This window comes from Mustela putorius, unplaced genomic scaffold (assembly GCF_011764305.1).
Source record: "Mustela putorius furo isolate JIRA1106 unplaced genomic scaffold, ASM1176430v1.1 tig00000640_pilon_pilon_pilon, whole genome shotgun sequence".
NCBI classification, from domain to species: domain Eukaryota; kingdom Metazoa; phylum Chordata; class Mammalia; order Carnivora; family Mustelidae; genus Mustela; species Mustela putorius.
This window is the reverse complement of record NW_025421432.1, coordinates 10,808,591-10,832,898: the sequence shown is the minus strand read 5'-3', so window position 1 is coordinate 10,832,898 and position 24,308 is coordinate 10,808,591. Positions and strand designations below refer to the sequence as shown.

General features: G+C 33.8%; 1 protein-coding gene across 3 annotated transcripts in view; it reads left to right on the top strand.

Moving 5' to 3' along the window:
* EEA1 (early endosome antigen 1) overlaps positions 1-24,308 on the top strand; it is a 120,294-nt gene that overhangs the window by 73,669 nt on the left and 22,317 nt on the right. For all 3 annotated transcript variants that reach the window (XM_045082984.1, XM_045082983.1, XM_045082985.1), the window contains 9 exons: positions 260-379; positions 7,036-7,239; positions 9,933-10,133; positions 11,193-11,306; positions 12,512-12,667; positions 14,413-14,552; positions 19,372-19,702; positions 21,238-21,339; positions 23,122-23,316. In XM_045082984.1, coding sequence (XP_044938919.1) covers positions 260-379; positions 7,036-7,239; positions 9,933-10,133; positions 11,193-11,306; positions 12,512-12,667; positions 14,413-14,552; positions 19,372-19,702; positions 21,238-21,339; positions 23,122-23,316 — 1,563 coding nt within the window. The remainder of the gene's footprint in view (positions 1-259; positions 380-7,035; positions 7,240-9,932; positions 10,134-11,192; positions 11,307-12,511; positions 12,668-14,412; positions 14,553-19,371; positions 19,703-21,237; positions 21,340-23,121; positions 23,317-24,308) is intronic.

Genomic DNA, 24,308 nt, shown 5'->3' with positions numbered 1-24,308 from the left:
CATCTGGGCTCTTTCCATGGTTTGACTATTGTGGACATTGCTGCTATAAACCTTGGGATGCAGGTGCCCCTTTGGATCACTACGTTTATATCTTTGGGATAAATACCCAGAAGTGCAATTGCTGGGTTGTAGGGTAGCTCTATTTCCAACTTTTTGAGGAACCTCCATACTGTTTTCCACAGTGTAATACCAGATACTTACGAATGATAGCATTATGCCTTTAAATTGTGAGGTGACAATCTGTAATTTTTTTTTTAAGTTGAAGGAAAAAGTAACAAATTCTACAGAATTGCAGCATCAATTAGATAAAACGAAGCAACAGCATCAAGAACAACAAGCTCTTCAGCAAAGCACTACAGCAAAACTTCGAGAAGCTCAGGTAAATATTAGTATGTGAAATATTAGCCTTTTAAACAGAAATTAACCAAATCATTATTCTTTTGTTATAAAACAAGATAATGTGAAAAACTTGATTATGAAGGGCTTTGATAGTTTTTAGTGTCTGGATGATCAGAAAATCTTTTCCTTTTAATTGCTATCTTGAAATTTTCTTTTTTTTAAAGATTTTATTTATTTATTTGTCAGAAAGAGAGTGAAAGAAAGCACACAAGCTGGCAGAGAGGCAGGCAGAGGCGGAGAGAGAGGCAGGCTCTCTGCTGAGCAAGGAGCCCAATGAGGGACTTAATCCCAGGACCCTGAGATCATGACCTGAGCCGAAAGCAGAGGCTTAACCCACTGAGCCACCCAGGCGTCCCCTATGTTGAAATTTTCTATTTTAAAATTATCATAACTAGATAATAGTAGTAGATAAAATAGTAGTAGTTAAAAGTAGACTTGTATAAAATATTTAAATTTTATTAAATTTTTTACTAAATTGACCTATTTAAATAAAATATATTTATTAAATTATATATATCAAAATAAATTATTTATTGCTTATTATTTTTAAAAGTATTTAAAAAACTTTAAAAATTCAAATAAAATTTCCTAATTTAGCCCAGTTAAAAAGACTATTTTATGTTTACAGTAGACATTAATAATTTTTGGTCATGTCTTTTCCTACTATCTACCATGGTAGCTATCATGTGACCACTGTTATAAAAAAATGTAAGTCGTTGGGTTACATTTATACAGATTCTATAGTATAGCTTATAAGATTGAAAGGAGTAAAATTTTCGTTTTGTTACAGTGAGGGGAAGAGGGTGCCCAAGTGTTTGAAATGAATTTGAAATGAAATGAAATTTGACTTTGACATTCATTTATTTCTTCAATCTTTGATTAATTCATTGAATATTATTGAGCACTATATGTCAGGCACTGTGGTAAGCACTGAAAATATAGAGATGAGTAAGACACAGTGCCTGCCTTCTAGAAAATGGCAAACTAATGATGTGCCCATAGAAACAATGTTGGAATTTAAAGGAGGCTGTAAGTAATACATCTCTCTTACCCTTCTGAGTTTGGAGAGTGGGGTGGGAGTTAGGTGGATAGAGATAAAAATATTGTACTCATTTACTTGTTTTTTCATTTATTCAGTCAACAAATGTGTTTTAATGTCTACTCTTAGCCAAGGAAGTGATTTTGTGGCTGTGGCAGCAAATGAAATAGATAAAGCTCTCTGCTCTCATGGTTAAGTGCTATGGAGATGAAAAAGAATAGGGAGTAGGAAAGATCTGGGGGGGCTGGAGGTGGGACTGCAATATTAGATAGGATTGGCAGGGAAGGCCTCTTTGAGAAGATGAAAGACTCGACGGAAAGGAGAGTGTGAGGCTTGTGGATATCAAAGAGTGCATCAGTACATTAAAAGGCCTTGAAGCAGGAATATGTCTAAGAAATAACAGGGAGCCAGTGGCTGGAGTGGTATGAGTGGTGAGAAGGGTAAGAGGGGCACAGAGTCATGGAGACCACAGAGAATGAGAACATGTCAGGCTTCATAGATCATTTAAGGATTTTACTTGTGAGTGATGTGAGAAATCATTGAAGGGTTCTGAGCAAAGGAGTAACATGATCTGACTTAAAATTTCACAGGATTGCTCTGGCTGTTATATTGAGAGTACACTGTGGGGACACATGAGTATAAGCAAAGAAATTAGCTAAGAGACTGCTATGGTGATCCAGATAAGAAATGATACATGGCTTGGATCAGAGTGGAAGCAGCGCAGGTAGTGAGAACTGGTTAGAGGCTATGTATGATAGCCTCTATCATATGTATGATAGACTATGATAGATTGATGTGGGGTGTATAGAGAGAAGTGGATGATTCCAAGAAGTTTGGCCTGGGTAGTTAGAAGGATGGAGGTCAAACAAGATGAAGATTGAGAGTCCTATTGGGCTTGGCAACATGGAGGTCATTGATGACATTGATAAGAGCAACTTGGATAGAGAAGGAGGTATGAAAGCCTGATGGAAAGGGCTCAAGAGAAAATTGGAAGAGAGAGTTTGATACGATGAATATAGATAACTCTAGGAGTTTTACTGTAAAGAGTAGTAAAGAAATAGAGCAGTAAGACTGAGGTAAAGAATTTGGCATGGGTCTGCAGCCAAATGTGCTTTCTTGTGTGTATCCCAGAGTTAAATTGATTCATCTAGTCACAGCTGGAAATGAGTCATTCAATGTCTTACAGGCAGGTTGTCTCTTAGCCTGAAGGTAGAGCAAGGGGCTGAGTTGAACATGCTTTAGTTCCTTATTCTAAACTTCCAGTTAGTTAAATTCTCATTCCCTGGGGAAGAAGAAGAAAAGGATGTTGAAGAGGCCAGTCAGTCTCTCCTTCAGAAACATGAAGAGTCCTTAAAACCCCTAAAAAGGAAGTGTAATTAGTGTCATTCTAGGTGTATATACGTATATAAAATTATTATGGCATCACAAAGGGCAATTATCTAACTCAGAGTCTGGAAAAGAACAGTTATTAGAAACTTAATAAAAGTGATCATTTGAGTTGCAAAGGATATGTAGATGTTTCTGTGTTCGGGAAGATGATTATAGTAAGTATATTCCAAGTAGAAATTAAAAGGACAAGGATACTGAAGCTGATATGAACTATACTATTAGGTTTTGCTGGAGCTTAAAGTGTAATTTAGAGTTTAGTTAGAGAAGAGGCCAGAGCATTAGACATGAGTTAAGTTTATAGAAGGTGTTGTGTGACATTTATAAGTAGGACTTAATAGTTGCAGGGAATGAGAGAGAAAGAGGATCATGTCCAGATGGATAACACTGGGTACACAGTAGATGGAGGTGTCATCACATATGTGAGTGAGCATGAGACAAATGGACATTTCATCAGGCTGTATGATGAGTTCAGTTTTGGACATTGCTGAGGCACCTATAGGATATATTTATTTAGAGCTTAGAGGAGGAAACCAGGCTATATATATTAGCTGTGAGAAACATCACTATATATAGGGTAAATGCAATTACTGGAATAGATGTGATCAGCCAGGGAGGGAGTGTAGTGAGAACAGATAACTGCTACCATAGGACTTCTAGGAAACACTAGCACTTAATGGCATAGAATGGAGGAAGAGCAGCCCAAAGAAAGAGAATAATCAAAGTAATTAAGGAGAATCTGCAGAGTAGAATCCAAAAGATTGGGGGGAGTCAAAAGTTGGGAGTAATCAGTAACTTCAAATGTGGACATGTAGTAGGGATGCCAAGTATGATAAGTGAAAAATGTCCATTATATTAAACTGTAATTACATATTATAAATATATATTCTTAAGTATATTTTAAGGATGAATTAGTGACCTTATTAAACATAATTTCAATAAAATGATAGAGATGGCTGAGTTTTGATGAGTGAATGATCTGGGAGTTGGAAAAGTAAATTTGAATTAATTTTTTAAAAAAATATTTTATTTATTTATTTGTCAGAGACGGAGAGAGAGCGAGTGAGCACAGGCAGACAGAGAGGCAGGCAGAGGCAGAGGGAGAAGCAGGCTCTCTGCTGAGCAAGGATCCCGATGTGGGACTCAATCTCAGGACTCTGGGATCATGACCTGAGCCGAAGGCAGCTGTTTAACCAACCGAGCCACCCAGGCGTCCCCTTGAATTAATTTTTTTAAAAAGATCATTTATGTATGTATGTATGTATCTATCTATCTGACAGAGACAGAGAGAGAGGCAGTGAGAGTAGGAACATAAGCAGGGGGAGAAGGAGAGGAAGAAGCAGGCTTCCTGCTGAGCAGGGAGCCTGACTCAGGCCGGGCTGATCCTAGGACCCTAGGATCATGACCTGAGCTGGAGGTAGACGCTTAACCACTGAGCCACCCAGATGTCCCTTGAATTACTTTTTTAGAATTTAAAAATGAATTATATAAAGACTGGGCAGAGATGAGTGGGGCTTGTTCTGGGAATTGTTTTTGAAAACAAACGATGCCTGAACATGTTTATAGTCTATGACAAAGGGACTGGTAGAAAGGGAATAATTGAGGATACTGAAGGAGAGGTTACAGAAATAATAAGTTACTGAAAAGCTATGAGATTAACAGATAAAATGGGTGGTGGTAAATTTGAACTTACCCTCCCTTGAAGAATATTCTTTGAAGCTTGAGGAAAGAAAGTATCTGTCTTTATAGATATGGGGTTGGAAAATCAAGGTGCATCATCCCAGAAGATTTGCCCTCTCCCCTCCCCTTTTTTTGGATAAAGTTGGAGATGGCAATAGTTGAATGAAAAGCAGGCAGATATTACGCATTTGGAGAGAATACTGAAGCTTTTAAGTAGTTGTTGAGGCAAATATTTGAGGGTAAGAACCTTAATCAAGTGAAAGGGTTGGTAAGATGCTTCTGAGTATGTGATGGAGGTTGGTCTCTAGAACTCTGTAGTGGCAGTAGTCTATGAAGGTTTAGGATTTTGCTCTTACAGTGCTTAGAAATGTAGATGTGGAGTCAGCAGTTTGCAACATTGATCTAGGATTGGGCTTTTTTTTGGTAGTTCTGTTGGGAATTTGAAGGTGAAAGGAATAGGAGAATGTTGAATAGTTGAGAGAATAATTAAGGTTAGTTCCTATCTGTATATTAGGTTCAGGAAGAGAAATGAGGCATAAGCTATATATGATAGAAGAAAATTGAGATCAGTGTCTGTCCGGCATTGAAGAGTAGAAATGAGGTCATGAAATTGGAAGATGGTCAGGAAGTTGTGGTCATAGGGTCGTTGGACAGTTTTTTTCATTTGGAACAATTTCAAGTGATTGTAAGATCCTACATGTGAGTGATAATGAGTAAGGGTCCAGGAATTAAGATGATATGAATGTTGAGGCTGTGCTCTTAATTCTTTGTATATTTTGTATTTCCCAGAAAATTGGCAGAAATTGGGATTGAGAGAAAAACTAAGTCAGGTCTCAAGTATTCAGTGGATGAGGTAGGGGATTATAGATGATAGCAAAACAGAATAGAGGATAGAATAAATGATTTAACATACTCCCCAAAGCACCATGAAGCTTTTACATGATGGGGAGAGTTAGGGGGTGAAAAACCAGGAAGGAGTCAGCCTCCTTTGCTTGCCCAGCAGAATGGTTCTTACATATCTGAGAGTGTTGAGGGGGAATCAGCATCTGTAAAGGGTGAACAAAATTTCACTTCTGACTTGGAAATAGAGTGACTATTCTGGAAAAAAGCTTAGTCCTGGAGCTGTGGTTCCAGAAGATGAGTGGGATGTGGAGAGAGGGGTCATTAGTGACAGAAGTAGAGGATGAGATCAGATGGGTTAGGCTGCCTTTCATCATTTTGTGATTGAAACTTAAAGGAGAAGCATGTTTGAAAGTGATCTCAAATAGTGCAGTATTGGTGCAAATTGTTGAGAGTACCAGCTGGTTGCTGACTTGATCTGAGCACAGTAGTGTGGGGGTACTGTAAGGTTTGCAGAGGGCCTGGTTAGGGCCTGGTTTAGGGAGAAGTTCTCTCAGGCTGTGTTAGAATGATGGAGGCAGAGCCAAAGGCTGTGGGTGAAATAGCTCCAGAATATTAATGGGCATTGTTCTGGATGTGGGCTAATGCACCCTGCTCTGTGTATTGGTAAAGTAAAAGAAGAGGGATTCCTTGATGTGTATCAATAGAAGAGTCCTGTTGGAGTATTGAAGTGAGCCTTCATGAGTATACGTGTGTTAGAGTGCAATCCTTTATTGTTCTGTTCATTCAACAAATATCTTAGAGAGCTTGGATACATCAACGAGTAAAACAGACAAAAATCCTTACCTTTGTGGAGCGTGCATTCTAGTGAGGGGACGGAGGGAAACTGATAAACATGAAAAATAGGTAATTTACTTAGTGTGTTAAAAGTTAAGTGCTATGGAAAGGGAAAAAAAAACATTCAGGAGAAAGTATTGGGAGAGACTGCAATTTTATTTTATATTTTAATTTTTTAAAAGATTTATTTATTTTACTAACAGAGAGAGTACTCATCAGTAGGAGGAGGGGTAGAGGGTGAAGGAAAGAGACAGACTCCCTGCTGAGGCAGATTATTAATGATGGGCTGAGTCTCATGACCCTGAGGTCTGGTCTCAGCCAGAATCAGGAGTCCATTGCTCAACCAACTGAGCTGCCCACATGCCCATAAAGGCTGCAGTTTTAAATGTAATGGTAGGGTAGGCATGATTGAGTAGGTGACATTTGAACAAACATTTGAAGGAGAGGAAATGAGCCATGTGACATTGTGAGAAAGGTATTCTAGACAGAAAAAACAGTGCAAAGGCCCGGCGGTGGGTGTGCCTGGTATGATAAGGAATACAGAGAGTCCCAAGAGTCTGCAGTGGATTAAAGAAGAAGAGGAGTAGTGGGCAGTGAGGTTCAAGTGTTAGAATAATAATGTGAATAATTGAAGGTTGTTTTTAGGAATTAAATTCTAATTTATTATCAATAATATAAGTTTATATTATTAAATATATAGTTCTATATTTAAATTTACCATGTTAAATGTAATAAGTAATTAAAAAATGTAAGACTAAGAATTTGAGTTGCAAAATGTATTATCAATCATTTTGTTTGAAGAATAACTTTTTAAGTTCTCTATCCTTAAGTTAGTAGTTTTCACTTGTTTACAGAATGATTTAGAACAAGTACTACGTCAAATTGGTGATAAGGACCAAAAGATCCAGAACCTTGAAGCCTTATTACAGAAAAGTAAAGAAAATATTTCCTTACTAGAAAAAGAAAGAGAAGATCTTTATGCAAAAATTCAGGCTGGTGAAGGAGAGACTGCTGTTCTTAACCAATTACAAGAAAAAAACCATACCTTACAGGAGCAAGTAAGCATGTCCAACGTATTCTATTTCTAAAACTGAATTTTATCTTTCTAAATCTTACTAAGTGCTTTGTTTAAATGACTCTTCATTTTGGTTATTATTAGTACTTTTTAAATATTATGTTCTTTTGACAACTATCATCTCATTTACCTTAGAGATGGGTTGCTGTTATAGTAAAAGTAAGTTAGGGAGAGAAGGGAGAAGGGAGTTGGGGTAAATTGGAAGGGGAGGTGAATCATGAGAGACTATGGACTCTGAAAAGCAATCTGAGGGTTTTGAAGGGTTGGGGGGTGGGAGGTCGGGGTACCAGCTGGTGGGTATTATAGAGGGCACGGATTGCATGGAGCACTGGGTGTGGTGAAAAAATAATGAATACTGTTATGCTGAAAATAAATAAAAAATAAATTAAAAAAAAAAGTAAGTTAGCATAATTTGACAAAGAAAATCTCAGTTCTTGTCCCAGCACAAAATTTATTACCTGTGTGATCACAAATAAATCATTTTACCTTGTCAGCTCATTAGAAAAGTAGAGATGTTATTAATAATGCATTCTTGCTTCATGATATTTTGTGATATTTTGAAAAAAGAATGAGTATTTATAAACTGAATATTTGTAAACTGAACATATTTATTTTAACTGAAAGTACTAATCAGGTTAGTTGTTACTATTTATTAGTTAATATGTGGGCTTACTAGTTACTTATATTTTGGTCATGATATGTCTTTGGAATACGGAGCTAATGATAATTTTGATAAGTTGCTTATATAGAATTTATAGTTGTTTTTTTGAAGAGAAGTCTAATAAGAGAGTTATAATTATGTAAATGAGAAAATGTTAAAATAAAATATCAATAGGTAATGCCACTTTTCTAATTCTAATTTTAAAAGAATAAATAAAAGTAAATCTATGTACTTTGCTTCCTATCATGTTGGAGTAACTGATATGTCTTTAGTCCTTTCACCATAAATGACTAGAACAGTAGAAAAAAATGTGTAAAACCACTGTTTTCAGATATTGTATAACAAGCAGTGCAGGGCTTTGATTCCTGAGAGAAGAGAAGCAAGGGAAGTGAACCTTTTGATCATTCCAGCTTTTGACTGGGAGACATCTTCCAGACTGCGGCACAGGTTGGGGGAATCCAAGGAAAGCACAGTGGTCTCACTGAACTAAGGAGTGAGAAATTGAAGTTAAGAAAAGTTGAGGCACCTGATGATACTTGGGGGCAGAATATTGGAGAGTGGGGAACAGTGGAGAGAAGCAGCCCCAGAAATCTGTATATGGGATCCACTTGAGCCTTTAGCTGACTGCTAAACTTTCCATTCATGTGGTGGGGCTTCATGAGGCCAGGCAGTGAACAATCATTAGGAAGCTGCAATCGGAAAAATGGTCAGGGCTGGGAGATGTTCAAATCCAGGAAGAGAATAAAGAGGTGGTTCAATGCTTTGGTGACATTTAGTAGAAACCCTGGGAATGTCAGATCTTAGGATAAAGCTAAACTAGCCCTAGGGTAAAAGCTAGCATACACCTGACCTAAAAAAAGCATAAAAAGAAGCCTCAAAATGATCCAGTTGGGTCACAGGTATGTTAACTAAACATTTCTGAAAGAAGACAATAAAATCAAGACTTATTATCATAAATATAAAAAAATTACTAGACATTCAAAGAAGAAAACATGTATGACTCTTAAAATATGCTTATTACTATAAAGGAAAAACTATAATAATGGAAATAGAAGTGAAAATGATAAAGAATTAAATGGAACTTCATATGTTTATTAGTTTCATATATAAATATATACACATACATATATGGGCTTAATAAATTAACCAAGTAGAAAGTGCAGTAGTGAACATTAAGACAAGGCAATTGAAACTGTCCAAAATGAACCACAGAGTGAAAAAAAGCCTGGGCTGACAAAACCCTTCAAAAGACCAAAACCCAAAAAACTGCTTTAGTGACTGTGGAACAGTATCATGTAATCTAGCATACATGTAATTGATGTGATGGGGTAGGGAGGAGAAAATAGTTATTGAAATAATGGCTGAAACAAGTTTCAGATTGATTAAAAACATGAATCCATAGATTCAAAAACCTCAGTGAGCTCTAAGCAAGGTACACCAAAGAAATGAATTGGATTTCATCTAAATTGAAATGTTTGCTTTTCAAAAGATGCCATTACAAAAATAAAAGCCGAGGCACAGACTGGGAGAAAATATTTGCAGTACATATACCTGACAATTCAGAAATATTCAGAATATATAAGGAACTCTTATTACTTAGACCAGTGATTGTCTGGGGCTAGAGATGAGTGGAGGGTACAGACTGCAAAGAGGCATGAGTAAAGCTTTTGGGGTAATGGAAATGTTCTCCATCTGATTGTGGCAGTGGTTAAATGAGTGTGTAATTTATCAAATCTCAAGCTGTGCAATTAAATTGGGTGAATTTTATTTCATGTAAATTATAGCTCAGTAGAGATGGTTTTAAAAATAATAGGAATCTGAATTAATTGTTGTTTTCTTATAGTTTTGAGAGATTGCTTAATTTTGGAAAGATGTGAATAAATTTTCTTGAAGAAAATATGAGATAACCTATCATAGAGCACTTTAATATTCTCATGGGCCTTACATTTTTTATTTTTTTAGTTCTTATTATATCATTTGTGATCTTCATAATTAGAGTCTTGCTTGTATGATAGGTAACTCAACTCACAGAGAAACTGAAGAATCAGTCAGAAAGCCATAAACAAGCCCAGGAGAATTTGCATGACCAAGTGCAAGAGCAGAAGGCACATCTTAGAGCTGCACAAGACCGTGTTCTTTCCTTAGAAACTAGTGTCAGTGAATTGACTAGTCAATTAAATGAGAGCAAGGAGAAGGTTTCCCAGCTTGACATACAGGTAATATTGAATTATTCAATTTAATGTGAGTTTGTCTGAATAAAACACCTATTTTAGACCATCAAATGTTAATAAATTCTGTTTCTTTCTCCTTGTGTCTCTCTTTCTGTCTCCCCCGATCCCCCACCACTCTCTCCCTCTCTCTGCCTTGTTTATTAATGGAAAAATGGTGGGAATAGGAATTAAATAAAGGTTGTATCTAGACAGTTTATTGAGCTTTCTTGTTTGCCTTTTTTTTCTTTATCTCTTCTGGCAAACCCTACCTTCTGAAACCGCTAGATTTTTTTGCTTTTCTTTTTTTCTATGAAATCCTTATTGTTGTTTCTAAGTTCAAAGTCATTTGATATTATACCATTAGATTTCTAGATTTCTAGATTTACTTTTTTACTTTGATTTTTTTAGATTTTACTTTAAAGGTTTGATTTAAAAAAATACTTTTATGTATGTAGCATTATATATTTTTAGTATACATTCTTTCAGAGGCCAATATAGATGCCTGTTAAATGAATTAATGATGGGATGGTAATTAAAACAGATTTCTTTTCCATTCTCATTGTTGGTTTTTTATCCTATACTATAGAAAGAAAGTAATCAAAATATTTCTAAACCTTGATTTTCTTTATTTTAGGAAAATAACTCTATTGAAAATAAGCAATATAGAATAGTATAACAGGCATAGTTATTAACTTGGAGGAAGAGGATATACATTTCTTCATATTCAAAATATAATTATTTGTTATATGAGTTATATGATAACCCAATATTTGGATGTCTAATATGAGAGAGGGAGAAGTATTTTGGTGTCATGTAGGGACATATATATCATCATGTATATCATGATAAACTTCATCATTTATCCAAACATTATTAGGAGTCTTTTCTCCTACACGTTCCTGTTTGGGGGATAATCATATACTTACTTTTCAGTGTCTTAATCCTTATGTTTTTTGCCGAAGGACTTAATTTTAAAAATAATTTAGTGACAAAAGCCATGTATGTTCAAGCACTGAGAAATCGAGAACTAACTATAAATTAAATGACTGGTCGATTTTGCTACAGATTAAAGCGAAAACTGAATTACTGCTATCAGCAGAAGCAGCAAAAACTGCTCAGAGAGCAGATCTTCAGAATCATTTGGACACAGCCCAAAATGCATTACAAGATAAACAGCAGGTGAGTGAACCTGATGCAGTTTCATTCGATAACCTAATGTTTTGGTAGATGAATTAATTGCAAACATGTATAAAAATGATACTCAGTTTTATTAATGTCATGATTAACTTGCTTATTTTCTTTGATTTCTTCCTGAGTTCAGAACCTATAAAAAAAATAAATGATATGTTATCATATGTTAGCAAATGTTGAGGTTCATTAAGAATCAGTTGTAAATTAAGACAGTAACAGAATATGACCTTATCGAGGTATGATGTGTGTGTTGTAACACTGGAAGTTTTGGAGATGGTGTAGAAGAATAAGCCACCTTTATACGTTGCTGGTGATTGTATATGTTAGTTCAACCTTTTAATGGTCATAGGGAAAGCTGTTTGGCAACATATTTCAAGAACTCTGGGATTCATTTTTTAGCTCACTTTTAGTTCTTTATCCTAAGGGAATAATCATAGTTTTTAGAATGCTATTTGCATTTCTGTTAATAAAAATGCAAAAAAGTTTAGTAGCAATCTAAGAATCTAAAATAGGACATTTGGCTAAAAAGTGGTCTAGATTAAACAAAATGGAAATTTATGCAAATACAATATTTTAGAAAATAATATCACAATTTGATGATGCATTGTTATGTTAAAGATTGTAATAAAACTGTATGTAAAGTGAGGTTCTCTTCCTATTTTAAAAGTATAAATCAAAAGATTGGTATACACAGAAAAGATTAAAAGGAAACTTATCAAAACATTATTAGTGGTTATTTGTGGGTGGTGTATTTAGTAGTAATTTGTATTTTGTTCTTTTAGTGCTTTTAGAATCTACAAATGAACAAGTTCATAGATGTGGTCACTGTTTTTAAATGTTATTTTTTGAAATGGCATCTTGAACATTGAAAACATTTATAATATAAAAGTGTTATTTTATAATTGGCCTATTTAATATTCTGTTGTATCTTTTGGCTCCTAAAATAACTCTTCCTAGAAAAAGTTATTGAGCGGTTATGCATATAAACTTAGTATCTCATGCTGTGTACAGTCTCAGTTCAGGTCCTTTGTACTGATAAATATAACCTCTGATTCATCATTAGACTTCTTTCTAGTCTTACTACAATAGTTTCTTAAATAAAATTAGAATTTTCAATTTTACTTTGATGAAACATTTAGGCATACAATAAAGTAAACCTTACAAAGTTTTCTTCAATTGTACTTTTCTTACAGGAGTTAAATAAGATCAGTACTCAGTTGGATCAGGTCACTGCAAAGTTGCAGGATAAGCAAGAACATTGCAGTCAGTTGGAAAGTCACCTTAAAGAATATAAAGAGAAACACCTCTCTTTAGAACAAAAAAATGAAGAATTAGAAGGTCAAATTAAGGTTAGTATAAAAGATACTGAATTAACCTATATTTTCTGCTGTAGTAATGGAAACTGATAACATAGAAGGAATTGAGGATCTTAAGTTTGCAAACAAGGGTAAAGTTGTCGTATAAAACATGAAATTACATATAATTTTTCAGGTCTTAATTTTGAATTCCATCTTTAATTTTATTTCTTCATTAATGGGTGGCTTTTACAAATAGCAGTTTTAACATGTATAGTGCTTTCCTTTGTAATGTGTAACTATTTCAAAGAAACAATGAACCAGGAATCTACTCTGTAATTATAAGGAATTTATCATTCTGTTGTTGTTGTTATGAAGCCTCTTGCGTTCCATCATTCTCATCTCCTTACTTCCTTATTCCAATATATATATACATATGACAGACTTCTTCCTTCTTTAAACTTTACATTTATACCCTTTGCATTTTGTTTTTAGTTTGATAATAAGTTTATTCTGTAGTAAATTGCTTCTTACTTTTACACAATTCCAAGTGAAAATGTTGATTTACTAAAGGGGTTAAATGACTAGACCTATCAGAAGAGGATTTGATGTGAGTCCTTTGTCCTTTAAATGGGATCTACTTTCAATTAAACAAATATTTCTCAAATTTATGTGTGTGTGTATGTATATATTATGCTATACCTTCTCAATCAGATGAAACACTTCTGTAGACCTATTGAATATATATGTGTTATCAACACCAATACAACATGGAAGATTGTTGTATGTATACAAATCTGTTTATGGGTTTCTTTTTCTTTTTTTTATGGCCAGTGATAATAATAATGACAAATTACTTTTTGTAATGTTTGAAAAGAACAGAGAGACCATTTTACTGAAAAGCATCTAATGAGAATTCTCTTGGATATCTTTTAAAAACAGTTATTTAGAACAAGTAGTGTCTCTTGTGATTATCAGATCTTTAACATTTGGTAATTATTTTAGGAAGTATTTCATGTGTTTTATTTAGTTATTTGTTACAGAATTTTATAGTTATATCCAATATCCAGTGTAAGTGTTGAATAAGAGCCACAGTACCTAGATTGGTTTATAAAATACTTAGGGTCAAAATTATTACAACTCTATAAGAAAATGTATTGCTCATTGATACTTAAACTTTACACTCAACAGCTTGATTTTGTAAATTTGTAAAAGTATACACAGTTATATGTATGATATGTATGTGTATGAGACAGAAACTATGCAATAAAGAACAAGAATCTTTAAACCAAGAATTCAATTGACTTTATATTTAGGGTCAACAAATGTAACAAGAAGGATGACATGATAACTCCATTTTCGTTTTGAATGAATATTTACAATTAATTACATCAGTGTTGTTCACTGCTATAAAGGATAATATATTTTAAGTGGACCCACATGTGAACCTGTTATCTTGTCTTTTTACACTTGAGTTAAAACTTTTTTTCAAGTAATAGACATAATTATTTTAAGTTTATTCTCTTTTTTAGAGTTAATTTTTAAAGGTAGATACTTAGTGACTACCTGTCATTTATAAAGCCTGTGGTAGTTCCTTTGAAAGATTCCAAAATAAATAGTTCCTTTATTCAGTAATGGCTTCAGAATGGAAAATGTTTTTTATTATAACATAAATATTTTATGGTTATTATTGTGTGTTATGTCAATACCAATTTAAGTATAAACAAAAATGTTATATTTAATAATAGATGGATAATTATTGACATTAAAATGGTTACTCTATCATATTTCTTCCATAGAAACTAGAAGTGGATACTCTTGAAGTTAAAGGAAGCAAGGAACAAGCTTTGCAGGATCTACAACTGCAAAGACAGCTGAATACAGATTTAGAGCTTAGAGCCACAGAATTGAGTAAACAACTTGAAATGGAGAAAGAAATGTAAGCTAAACTACTTTAAGGGAGGGATTATAAACTATTAAAATATTATGCTTTCAATTTTGCTATTGCAGGGCTTAAAGATTTATTTTATGGGGCGCCTGGGTGGCTCAGTGGATTAAGCCACTGCCTTCGGCTCGGGTCATGATCTCGGTGTCCTGGGATCGAGCCCCGCATCGGGCTCTTTGCTCAGCGGGAGCCTGCTTCTCTCTCTCTCTCTGCCTGACTCTCCGCCTACTTGTGATTTCTCTCTCTGTCAAATAAATAATAAATAAAATCTTAAAAAAAAAAAAAGATTTATTTTATGTTTATGTTGATTCTATAAACTCTGTTTATATCAATGAATGAAAAATAAAGCCATCATAATAGGGTTAAATTTAGCTTCACTAGAAAGGACTGAAAATCTGGGTCATCCGGTCTCTTTTCAACAGTAGTATGGTACTCATTTATCTGAGTTAAAGCAATTGTTTTGAGTTGTTCATTTATTTGAATAAATAAATGTAAAAGTAACAAATAGAGGAGTATTTCTAATATCAGCCAAGAAGCAAATGGGCTTCTACTTTGAGAGACTATATCAAGTAGGGAATGTATACTTTCTTATAAGAAATGATCTGTTTTAGCTTTGTGATGTATCTTAACATATTAATGAGCACAAGGGAAACCCTAGAATCAGTGTACCTTTTTAAAAATTATTGAAGTAAAATTTATATACCATTAAATGCACAGATCCTACATGTACAATTTGAGTTTTAGTAAGTATATACTTACTAAAAGTAAGTATATAAGCAATAAAATGCACCCCCTTCCCCCACAACATTTTTATTACCCGTGGAGTTTTCTCAGGTGTCCTAGTCAATACCTTGTAGACAAGACAGTTCTAATTTCGGTCTCCATAGATTGCTGTTATGTGTTTTTGAAATTAAATTATGCAGTATGTTCTTTTTTGTAACTGCCTTTTTTTCACTTAACATACTATTTTTTAAATTCATCTATGTAGTTGAATAAATATTGTTCCACTGAATGAATATATTACAATTTGTTTATCTTTTTTGGGTGATATTTTTTTTGGTTGTTTGCAGTTTTTGCCTGTTAAGAATAAAGATGCTATCAGCATTCTTAAATAAGCGTTTTTGTGAAAGTTCAGGGTGATGGTGGTGGGGCAGATACATGTTTAACTGTATGAAAAACTGCCAAACCTTTTCCCAAAATGGCTGTACCATTTTCTTGTAAAGATTTTATTTATTTATTTGTCAGACAGAGATCACAAGTAGGCAGAGAGGCAGGCAGAGAGAGAGGAAGGGAAGCATTTTCATAGTTACTCATCCTCTTCGTATTTTGCCAGGTTTCTGCAGATGGTAATTACATGTTGTAGTCCAGTAAAATCAGTTCAATATGACAATTTTTAACAGATGGAATAAATTACCTTGAGGAAGACTGTCTTTTCCCATTTGTACTAAGTGCTTAATGGGCCTATTTATGATAGCTCTGAGTATAGGGGTGAATTAGTTTAGAAGATATTAGGAGCTAAAGATGAATTGATAGAAGAAATTTTTGATGTCCTTAGTGGCAGAGGGGTATCTACCTCCAGACATACCTCATATATTCATAAAAGTGCTGAGATGGGGCATCTTTTGTTCACTTCTAAGGTAGAATTAGTCTCTTTCTTAGCTTGTTCTTGATGTTGATGCTTCCATTGGGTCTTACCATAAAATCTGCAGTGGACACATAACTCACCAGAATTTTGATGGAAAAAATCAGTTCCACTCCATTTACCTGGATTTTTTCAAGGGAGGGGTTGTGACCAGTCACATTTCAGTAGAATTTTCCTTAAATGCCGAATAGACTTCTCTGACTGAGTTGACAGACTTGATCTGTGTCAAAGGTATGAGGGTTTTTTTGACTCTCAGTAATAAAGATGGAAACTGAGAGCCTGGAGAGGTACCCCTGAGGGAAATGAAATAAAATCCATCAGATTGATGATAATTAAGTTGTTTGACACCTTCGTGATTTTCCCCTTGTTTGGGAGTGATGAGAAAAATTTCTTGTTTTCACATATAGTGAAGTAAGTCCTGATACTTTGAATTTGAGGGTATAGAGGTGCATTATATACCTTAAATGGTGTTCCTTCCCACTGTTAACATCATAGTTTGGGGAGCACGTATATACTCTTATATCACCCACTGAGTAATTTGTCACTTTTAGAACCCAATCGTCAGTCCATGAAGATCACCTCTGAGCTGGTTCTTGTTCTTCTTCCCAAGGCCCCTGTGGGCACAAAGGTTCTTTCCATTTCTAATGGGTTCAAAGTAAATGGGCCCATTTCTACTCCATGTTCTAATCTCATGGTTCAGAACTCATGCAGAGGCTTCTATATCATATTGAAGTAGGAAAACCCTTTTAATACTAAAGTCTTTTTTTGCCTATATACTTTATGGAAACATTTTAATGTAATATCTTGCATTTCTACTGTACCAACTATGAAAAAAAGGCTGGGTAAACACATCCAGTGTTTCACTAAACCCTACCCCTGATTCCAGGTATCAGCCAAAAAAACAGGGCAAGGTTTCCCCTTTTTCAAGGCCCTCTTACATCTGTGCATCCAGCGCTCCTTCCAGCTCTCATCTTAAAATGTATTTTCATTACCATAATATCCTTTGTGATCTTTTTCTTTGATACAAGGAGTATTTCTTTATTTCTTTGTTTATAAATTTTATTTTTTTTTTAGAGATTTTATTTATTTATTTGACAGAGATCACAAATAGACAGAGAGGGAGGCAGAGAGAGAGGGGGAAGCAGGCTCCCTGTTGAGCAGAGAGCCCAATATGGGGCTCGATCCCAGGACCCTGGGACCATGACCTGAGCCAAAGGCAGAGGCTTTAACCCACTGAGCCACCCAGGCACCCCTCTTTATTTATACATTTATTTTAAAGATTTATTTTATTTTATTTATTTGAGAGAGAGAGAGCATGAGAGGGGAGAGGTCAGAGGGAGAAGCAGACTCCCTGCTGAGCAGGGAGACCAATGTGGGACTTGATACCCGGACTCCAAGATGATGACCCGAGGTAAAGGCAGTTGCTTGATCAACTGAGCCACCCAGGAGCCCGATACATGGAGTATTTAGAAGTATGTTGTTTACTTTCCAGATATTTGGAGCTTTTCTAGATAGTTGTTACTAACTTTTAATTTAATTCCATTGTGAACAGAGAACATGCTCTATAAAATTTGGACTTTTAAAACTGCCTTATTTATTGCCCAGTGTATGGTTTACCTTGGTTAATTTTTCCATGTGCACATAGGTATATTCTCTGTTGGTAAGTGTTCTAAGTTTTAGTTAGTCAAGGTGGTTGATAGTGTTTTAAAAAATAGGGTTTTTTTTTTGTTGTTTGTTTGAATATGGTTGATACACAATGTTACTTTAGTTTTAGCTGTACAACAAAGTGATTTAAGACCTCTATATTTTCTTCTATGCTCACCATAATGGTAGCTACCATCTGTCACCAGACAACTCTATTACAATACGATTGAGTAGGTTTCTTATTCTATACTTTTTGTTCTCTTGATATATTCATTCCAGATAATGTTTAACCTTCTATATCCTTGCCTTCCCCCAACCTCTGGTTTATTTATAACTTCCTTTAGTGCCCTTTTTAAAATTAAAGTTTTATGTGACAATGAAAGACTTTATTTCTGTTTTTCCTTCTTTCACATAATCTTATGATTTTATAATAATTATTTATGGGAAAGTTAAGTATCATAGAGATATATATCAAGTCCTAATTTTAGGGTTGCTTGATAGGAATTGTAGCTATATGAAAAAGATAATGACCTTTCTATTTAGACCTTTGAAAATCAGTGAGGTACAGTATCCTATGAATGCACTTTTCAAGACACTTTTAGAAAGTATCAAAGTAAATTTCTGGGACTTAAAGTTGAAAAATTTCCAAATTTAAATATAATTCTGGTATTGCATAAATACCCAACTTCAAATATGTGGCTGGTACATCTTTTAGCAACCTCTCTTTAACATATTATTAAATTTATACTGATGATAAAGTACATCAGAAATAGTATGCATTCAAGAAATGTTACTTTGCATCTGGTTTTATTTTCACTTTAAAAATGGTTGATCTTTAATATGTGGCATTTTTTTGGTGCATAATTTCATTTTGTCAAAACAGTAAAAGTTTTTAACTTTCTTAAAGCTGTATCTTCATTTCTTTATTCTTGTATTCTTCATTTCTTTATTCATTTAGGTGTAGAAAACTTACATTTAAGGCACAAATGATAACAAGTCTCTTATATAATCTGCTAAGATCTAGAATTAAAATAAATCTTTTGTCTTTCTTTCGGTTTGAAGTGAAATATTTCTTTTTTACTTTATTTTTTCCTACATTAATCATATTTTAAAGTTTAATATCTAGAAAATAAATAATGTGTTTTATGTTTTCAAGGTAAGCAGCAAAGTGCTCTGTATGCATGGGGGCTAACACAATGAATAAGTTCTTTAAGGTACATGGAAAACCTTTTCTGGCTGTTGTAGACTTGAGGGTCAGATATGTGTACAATTTGGGGGGACATCCATTGCAATAGATGAGACTGGATTTGACTTAAAGAAAATCATTTTTATCTGTCAAATGATCAGATCAGATTTAAGGTGTTTTCAGTTGTGTTGTTTTATGACATTATTATTTTTACTTCTGAGCTACACAAGAAAGTTTTAAAACTCAATTATTAATTTAAAATAATAATTATTAATTTTTAATGCTAAATTAGGAATTGTAAATTATGCATTAATTTAAAAATTTGTTTCTTAAATATTTAGAGTATCCAGTATGAAGTTGGATCTTCAGAAAAAATCTGAAGCCCTTGAAAATATTAAACAAACGCTTACTAAGCAAGAGGAAGAAAAAAAAATCCTTAAACAAGAAATTGAAAATTTAAGTCAGGATACAAAGATGCAGCACAAGGAATTAAATAACAAAATTCAAACAGCAGCAGCAGAACTACAAAAAGTGAAGATGGAGAAAGAAACTCTAATGACAGAGCTTTCTGCAACAAAAGAGAATCTATCAAAAGTTTCTGATTCTTTGAAGAACTCCAAAAGTGAATTTGAAAAGGAAAATCAGAAAGGAAAAGCTGCTATATTAGATTTGGTTAGTTGTTTATGTTTACTTAGGTAGAAGTAATTTTTATCTAAAATGTACTGGTTTTTCTGCTTAACCCACTGTTGACTTTTTATCCCACATTTAAATGATTTCAAGTAATTCTTATGAGAAAAGGAATTGGGATTTCTTAACCTGAGAAAAAGATATTGGTGTTTGTGTATAAAATTTCCAGAGGCCAAGGACACTTTTAGTTGGAATATACAGTTTTTGTCTATTGTTGGTATGATGTTGGGTTTGGGAGAGAGTGCTGCATCAAGACATTTTCATAGAGAATGTAGCTGCTGGTTCAAGCATTATTCTCTTGCCTGAAAAAAAAAAACCAGAAAAAAAATCAGAGCATCCTGATGACTTTTAATTCTGGTATTATAAACTTTCCAAGTTGTTCTAAATGTTCTGAATGTTCTACAACTCTAGATAATGTCATATCTTAGAGTTACCATAAAACATATTTAAACTATATGAAATAAAAGTCACACAGTTTCAGAAAATGCTAAATGGGGAATGTATTCTCAGAAATATTTTAACCCATAGGATGCCTGGGTGGCTTAGTTGGTTAAGCATCTGATTTCTTGATTTTGGCTCAGGTCATGATCTCAAGGTCCTGGAATCAAGCCCTGTGTCTGGCTCAGTGTGGAGTCTGCTTGAGTTTCTCTCCCTCTGCCCTTTCCCCTGCTCATGCATACTCTTTCTCTCTCTCTCATATAAATAAATAAATCTGAAAAAGAAAGAAAGAAAGAAAGAAAGAAAGAAAGAAAGATTTTAATCCAGAATAACATCTCTAACAGCATGTTACATGTTACAGCATGTAGCAATATGAAGGTCAGTGAAAATGTTCAGTGGCACAAAAAATATATAATATTAGCATGTTACTTTTATGTTCCTTTCTGTTTGGAGAAAACATCTCCTATCTGTACATCTTCCCTCTTAAGTTGTGATTATTCTTTATTTATAAGAATTTAAATATATTTATATATGGTATATATAAATATATATGTAATATAAATCATATATATAATAATATGTGATTGTTCTTTATTTTATTTATTGTTTAATACATTTTACAAAAATTTCCTTTTTTCCATTTTCTTGACGATTGTCATTCTGCTTTTACGAGCTTTTTTAAAAAAGTAGCTCCACGCCCAACATGGGGCTCAAACTCAGGACCCTGAGATCAGGAGTCGCAGTCTCTGCCAGCTGAACCAGCCAGGCGCCTCTTTTGTTATTCTACTTTTAAAATGGCATGACAAGTTAATTAATTGTAATTAATTGTGTGACCTAAAAATGTGGTTTCCAAAGTGTTCTCCTGCTGGTTGATGATAGAAGCTTTTAACCTTTTTCCATCTGTCTACCTTTATTGCTCTAATCTTTGGCTGTTTTATAACTCAAATGGATGATTCTATCCCATGCTAACCCATCAATGATTCTAGTGTATTTCCATGTGTGGATCTTACTAAGCATATAAACCAAACTTCTTAAACTTACTACAAATATCTTCTGTATAATGTAGTTTTTATATTTTTTAGGAAAACACTTGCAAAGAATTAAAGCATCAGCTTCAAGTACAGATGGAGAACGCACTTAAAGAACAGAGTGAACTGAAAAAGTCACTCGAAAAAGAGAAGCAGGTAAGATTTTTTTTTCTGTAATGTAAAATATGTGAAGAATAATAAGGTCTGTATTTTCAAAATTTCACACTGATACTTAAGTCAAAGGAGGTTTATGTCTCTGTAATGTGATGGATCACAAAAAAATAGTTTAAATTTGTCGTTTATATTCTACCTGCTGCTAAAAAGATTTAAGCTAGTTTATAATAAAAGACCCAAAATAAAGGATTACAATTAATAAAGTTAATTGGGCCAATTTACTATAGAGTTATAACTAGATAATTTAGATTAAGGAACATTATTATGATTGAGAAAAATACCTGATAGGCTTTCCGTAGAAATAATATTTTAACAGCTCTTTATTTCATGGACATTTATATTTAATGGTATGTTAACATTGCATAACAACAGATTTTCTGTGGTTAATGCTTTTATTACTCTCCATCTAAAATAAACAAGCAAATGAGTAAATAAATGGTTATAAAATATAGTTGTTATTCTCTGAAGACGTACCTCTAACAGTCCAGGCATGTAGTGTTTCTATAGAGATCTGATTTGATAAAGCAGCAAAACTAGTCTTGGGAAGTCCTTAATGTGATTGTAGTCTGGTTGTTGCTTGAAAGGAGACCACTTGTGTTTTAGATGCCAGTCATTAAGTGGCAAAATTATGGTGGCTTAGTGCTCGAGCTCTGAATCCATTGTCCAGATTTATATACTGGTTGTGCTATTTGCTAGGTATGCTGTCTTGCCTTGTTTTAGGCAGATTACTTAATCTCTCCATGCTCCCATTTCCTCAGCAGTAAAATGGGACTAATAAGAGAATCTATGCTGTAGGATTATGTTAGGAGAAAATTGGGTTAATATATTTCAAAGTGTTTGGAACCATTATAACAGAATAAAATAAATGCTCAGATATTAGCTATCATTTTATCATTGGTTATCATATTATAGTCATCATCATTGTTTCACTGCCTGACTCCTGTTTTGCATAAAAGTTGGAGATAGGCTGAAGCAACCATATGTAGTGGTGAAACTTTTCAGAAGTAACTTTGAATATGGTCAACTGCTCAAGTTAGGTTCATAATGAAATATGCATAAAACATGAAAACATGACTTTGGCTGGAAGGACTGGAGATCATTGTAGTTCACATTGGCCACAGAAGAACCTCAGTGTGACTTCTATATTTTGAACAGAAATATATCGTAGTAGATTATAAAAACATGGTAGTAGCACAACATACCCCAGATCTCTAAATGAGGAAACTATTGCATGGGATAGTTTAATGTCATCAGATAGATCCTAAACATATTTGCCAAAAGTGATTTTAGTTCTATCAGAGTAAATATGGAGCTATTCTTTCTGATTAACCATGGCCAGTGGGCTAAGTTAGCATTTTGAGACTATTCTTGAAAGACAGTAGACATTCCAGCAGTCCAAAGATTGATACTAATATTCCTGTTTTCTGTGATACAAGGTAATACTAGTCTAGCTCATTTACAAGCTCTATCCGAACACATATTTATAAGATAGAAAGGAAGGTAAGATCAAACAAATATTAAAGATTAATCCAGCATGTTATCTAATAGTGAATAGCATCAGTTATGAACTCTGTTTGATGACAGGGATTTTTGTTTTTATTTTTTATTATTTTTTTAATTTTTTATTTTTTGGCTTACTACTTATCACCTGTGGCCACCAGACTTAGTACTTTCTACCTAGAGTTGTGCCTGGCATGTAGAAGGTACCCAGTAAATGTGTCTTGCTTGAATGATGAATGCTAAACAGATTTTATTTTCTCTTAGACTTCTCATCATTTGAAAGTGGAACTCAGTTCAGTGCAGGGACAAGTTGTACAGGCCCAGAATACTTTAAAACAAAAGGAAAAAGAAGAACAGCAACTTCAGGGGAACATAAATGAGCTAAAACAATTGACTGAACAGAAGAAAAAGCAAATTGATGCACTCCAAGGAGAAGTTAAAATTGCTATTTCACAGAAGGTAGTAATATGGTATTTGTTTACTTTTTATGGGAAGAAAATCTTTGCAGTTAAGATAATGTGATAACACAGATGAGTTGCAACAAACAAAAATTTATATGCTCAAAATTCTTCTAAGTAATTTTTCTAAGTATTTTAATTATGTAATTAAATATATAAGTCTGGATTTCCATTCACTAACCATGTTTTTAGATAATCTTTACTTAAAATTAATCATCTGATAGACATAAAATTACCTTTTTATACACTAATGTAACACTTAATGTTATGGGAATAATTTGTACATTTCTAGGGCATTAGAAAATTTTAAAGGATTTTAAAAATAAATGATCCATATTAAGGGAAGATAAGAACAAAAACCACAAAATGGTATGTATTAAAGAAATTCAGGAGTGTAGGTTTGTTACAATTGTTACAATTGTCTGATATTCTAAGTTACATCTTAATGGTTTTCATTTCTAAATGATTCTAATTTATTATTAAGCATCTATTTTTTATTCTTAAATATATTTTAATACTTGTCTGTACAGATTGACAAATGGATTGTACTTAATATTTGAACAAAAAGAACTTTCACTACCATTGCATGTCATTTGGTCAACAGAGAAGAGAGAAGTGAAATATTTTTTTTTTTTAAAGATTTACTGATTTACTAGAGAAAGAGTGTGTGTGTGTGTGTGTGTGTGTGTGTGTGTGAAAGAGTGGGGTGGGGGTGTTCTGGAGAGGGGCAGAGGGAAAGAATCTCAAGCAGACTCCCCACTGAGCATGGAGCCTGCTGTGGACTCCATCACATAACCCTGTCTCACAACACTGAGAGCTTGACCTGAGCCAGAATTAAGAGTCAGGTGCTTAACTGACCGAGCCACCCAGATGTCCTGAGAAGTGAAATCTCTTTTATGTAGAACAATCAAAACATGTCATTAAGAGTTAGTTATCACAGTACTAGAGAAAAAAATTTAACCTTTCAATTAGGTATTTTATGTTGACCACTGT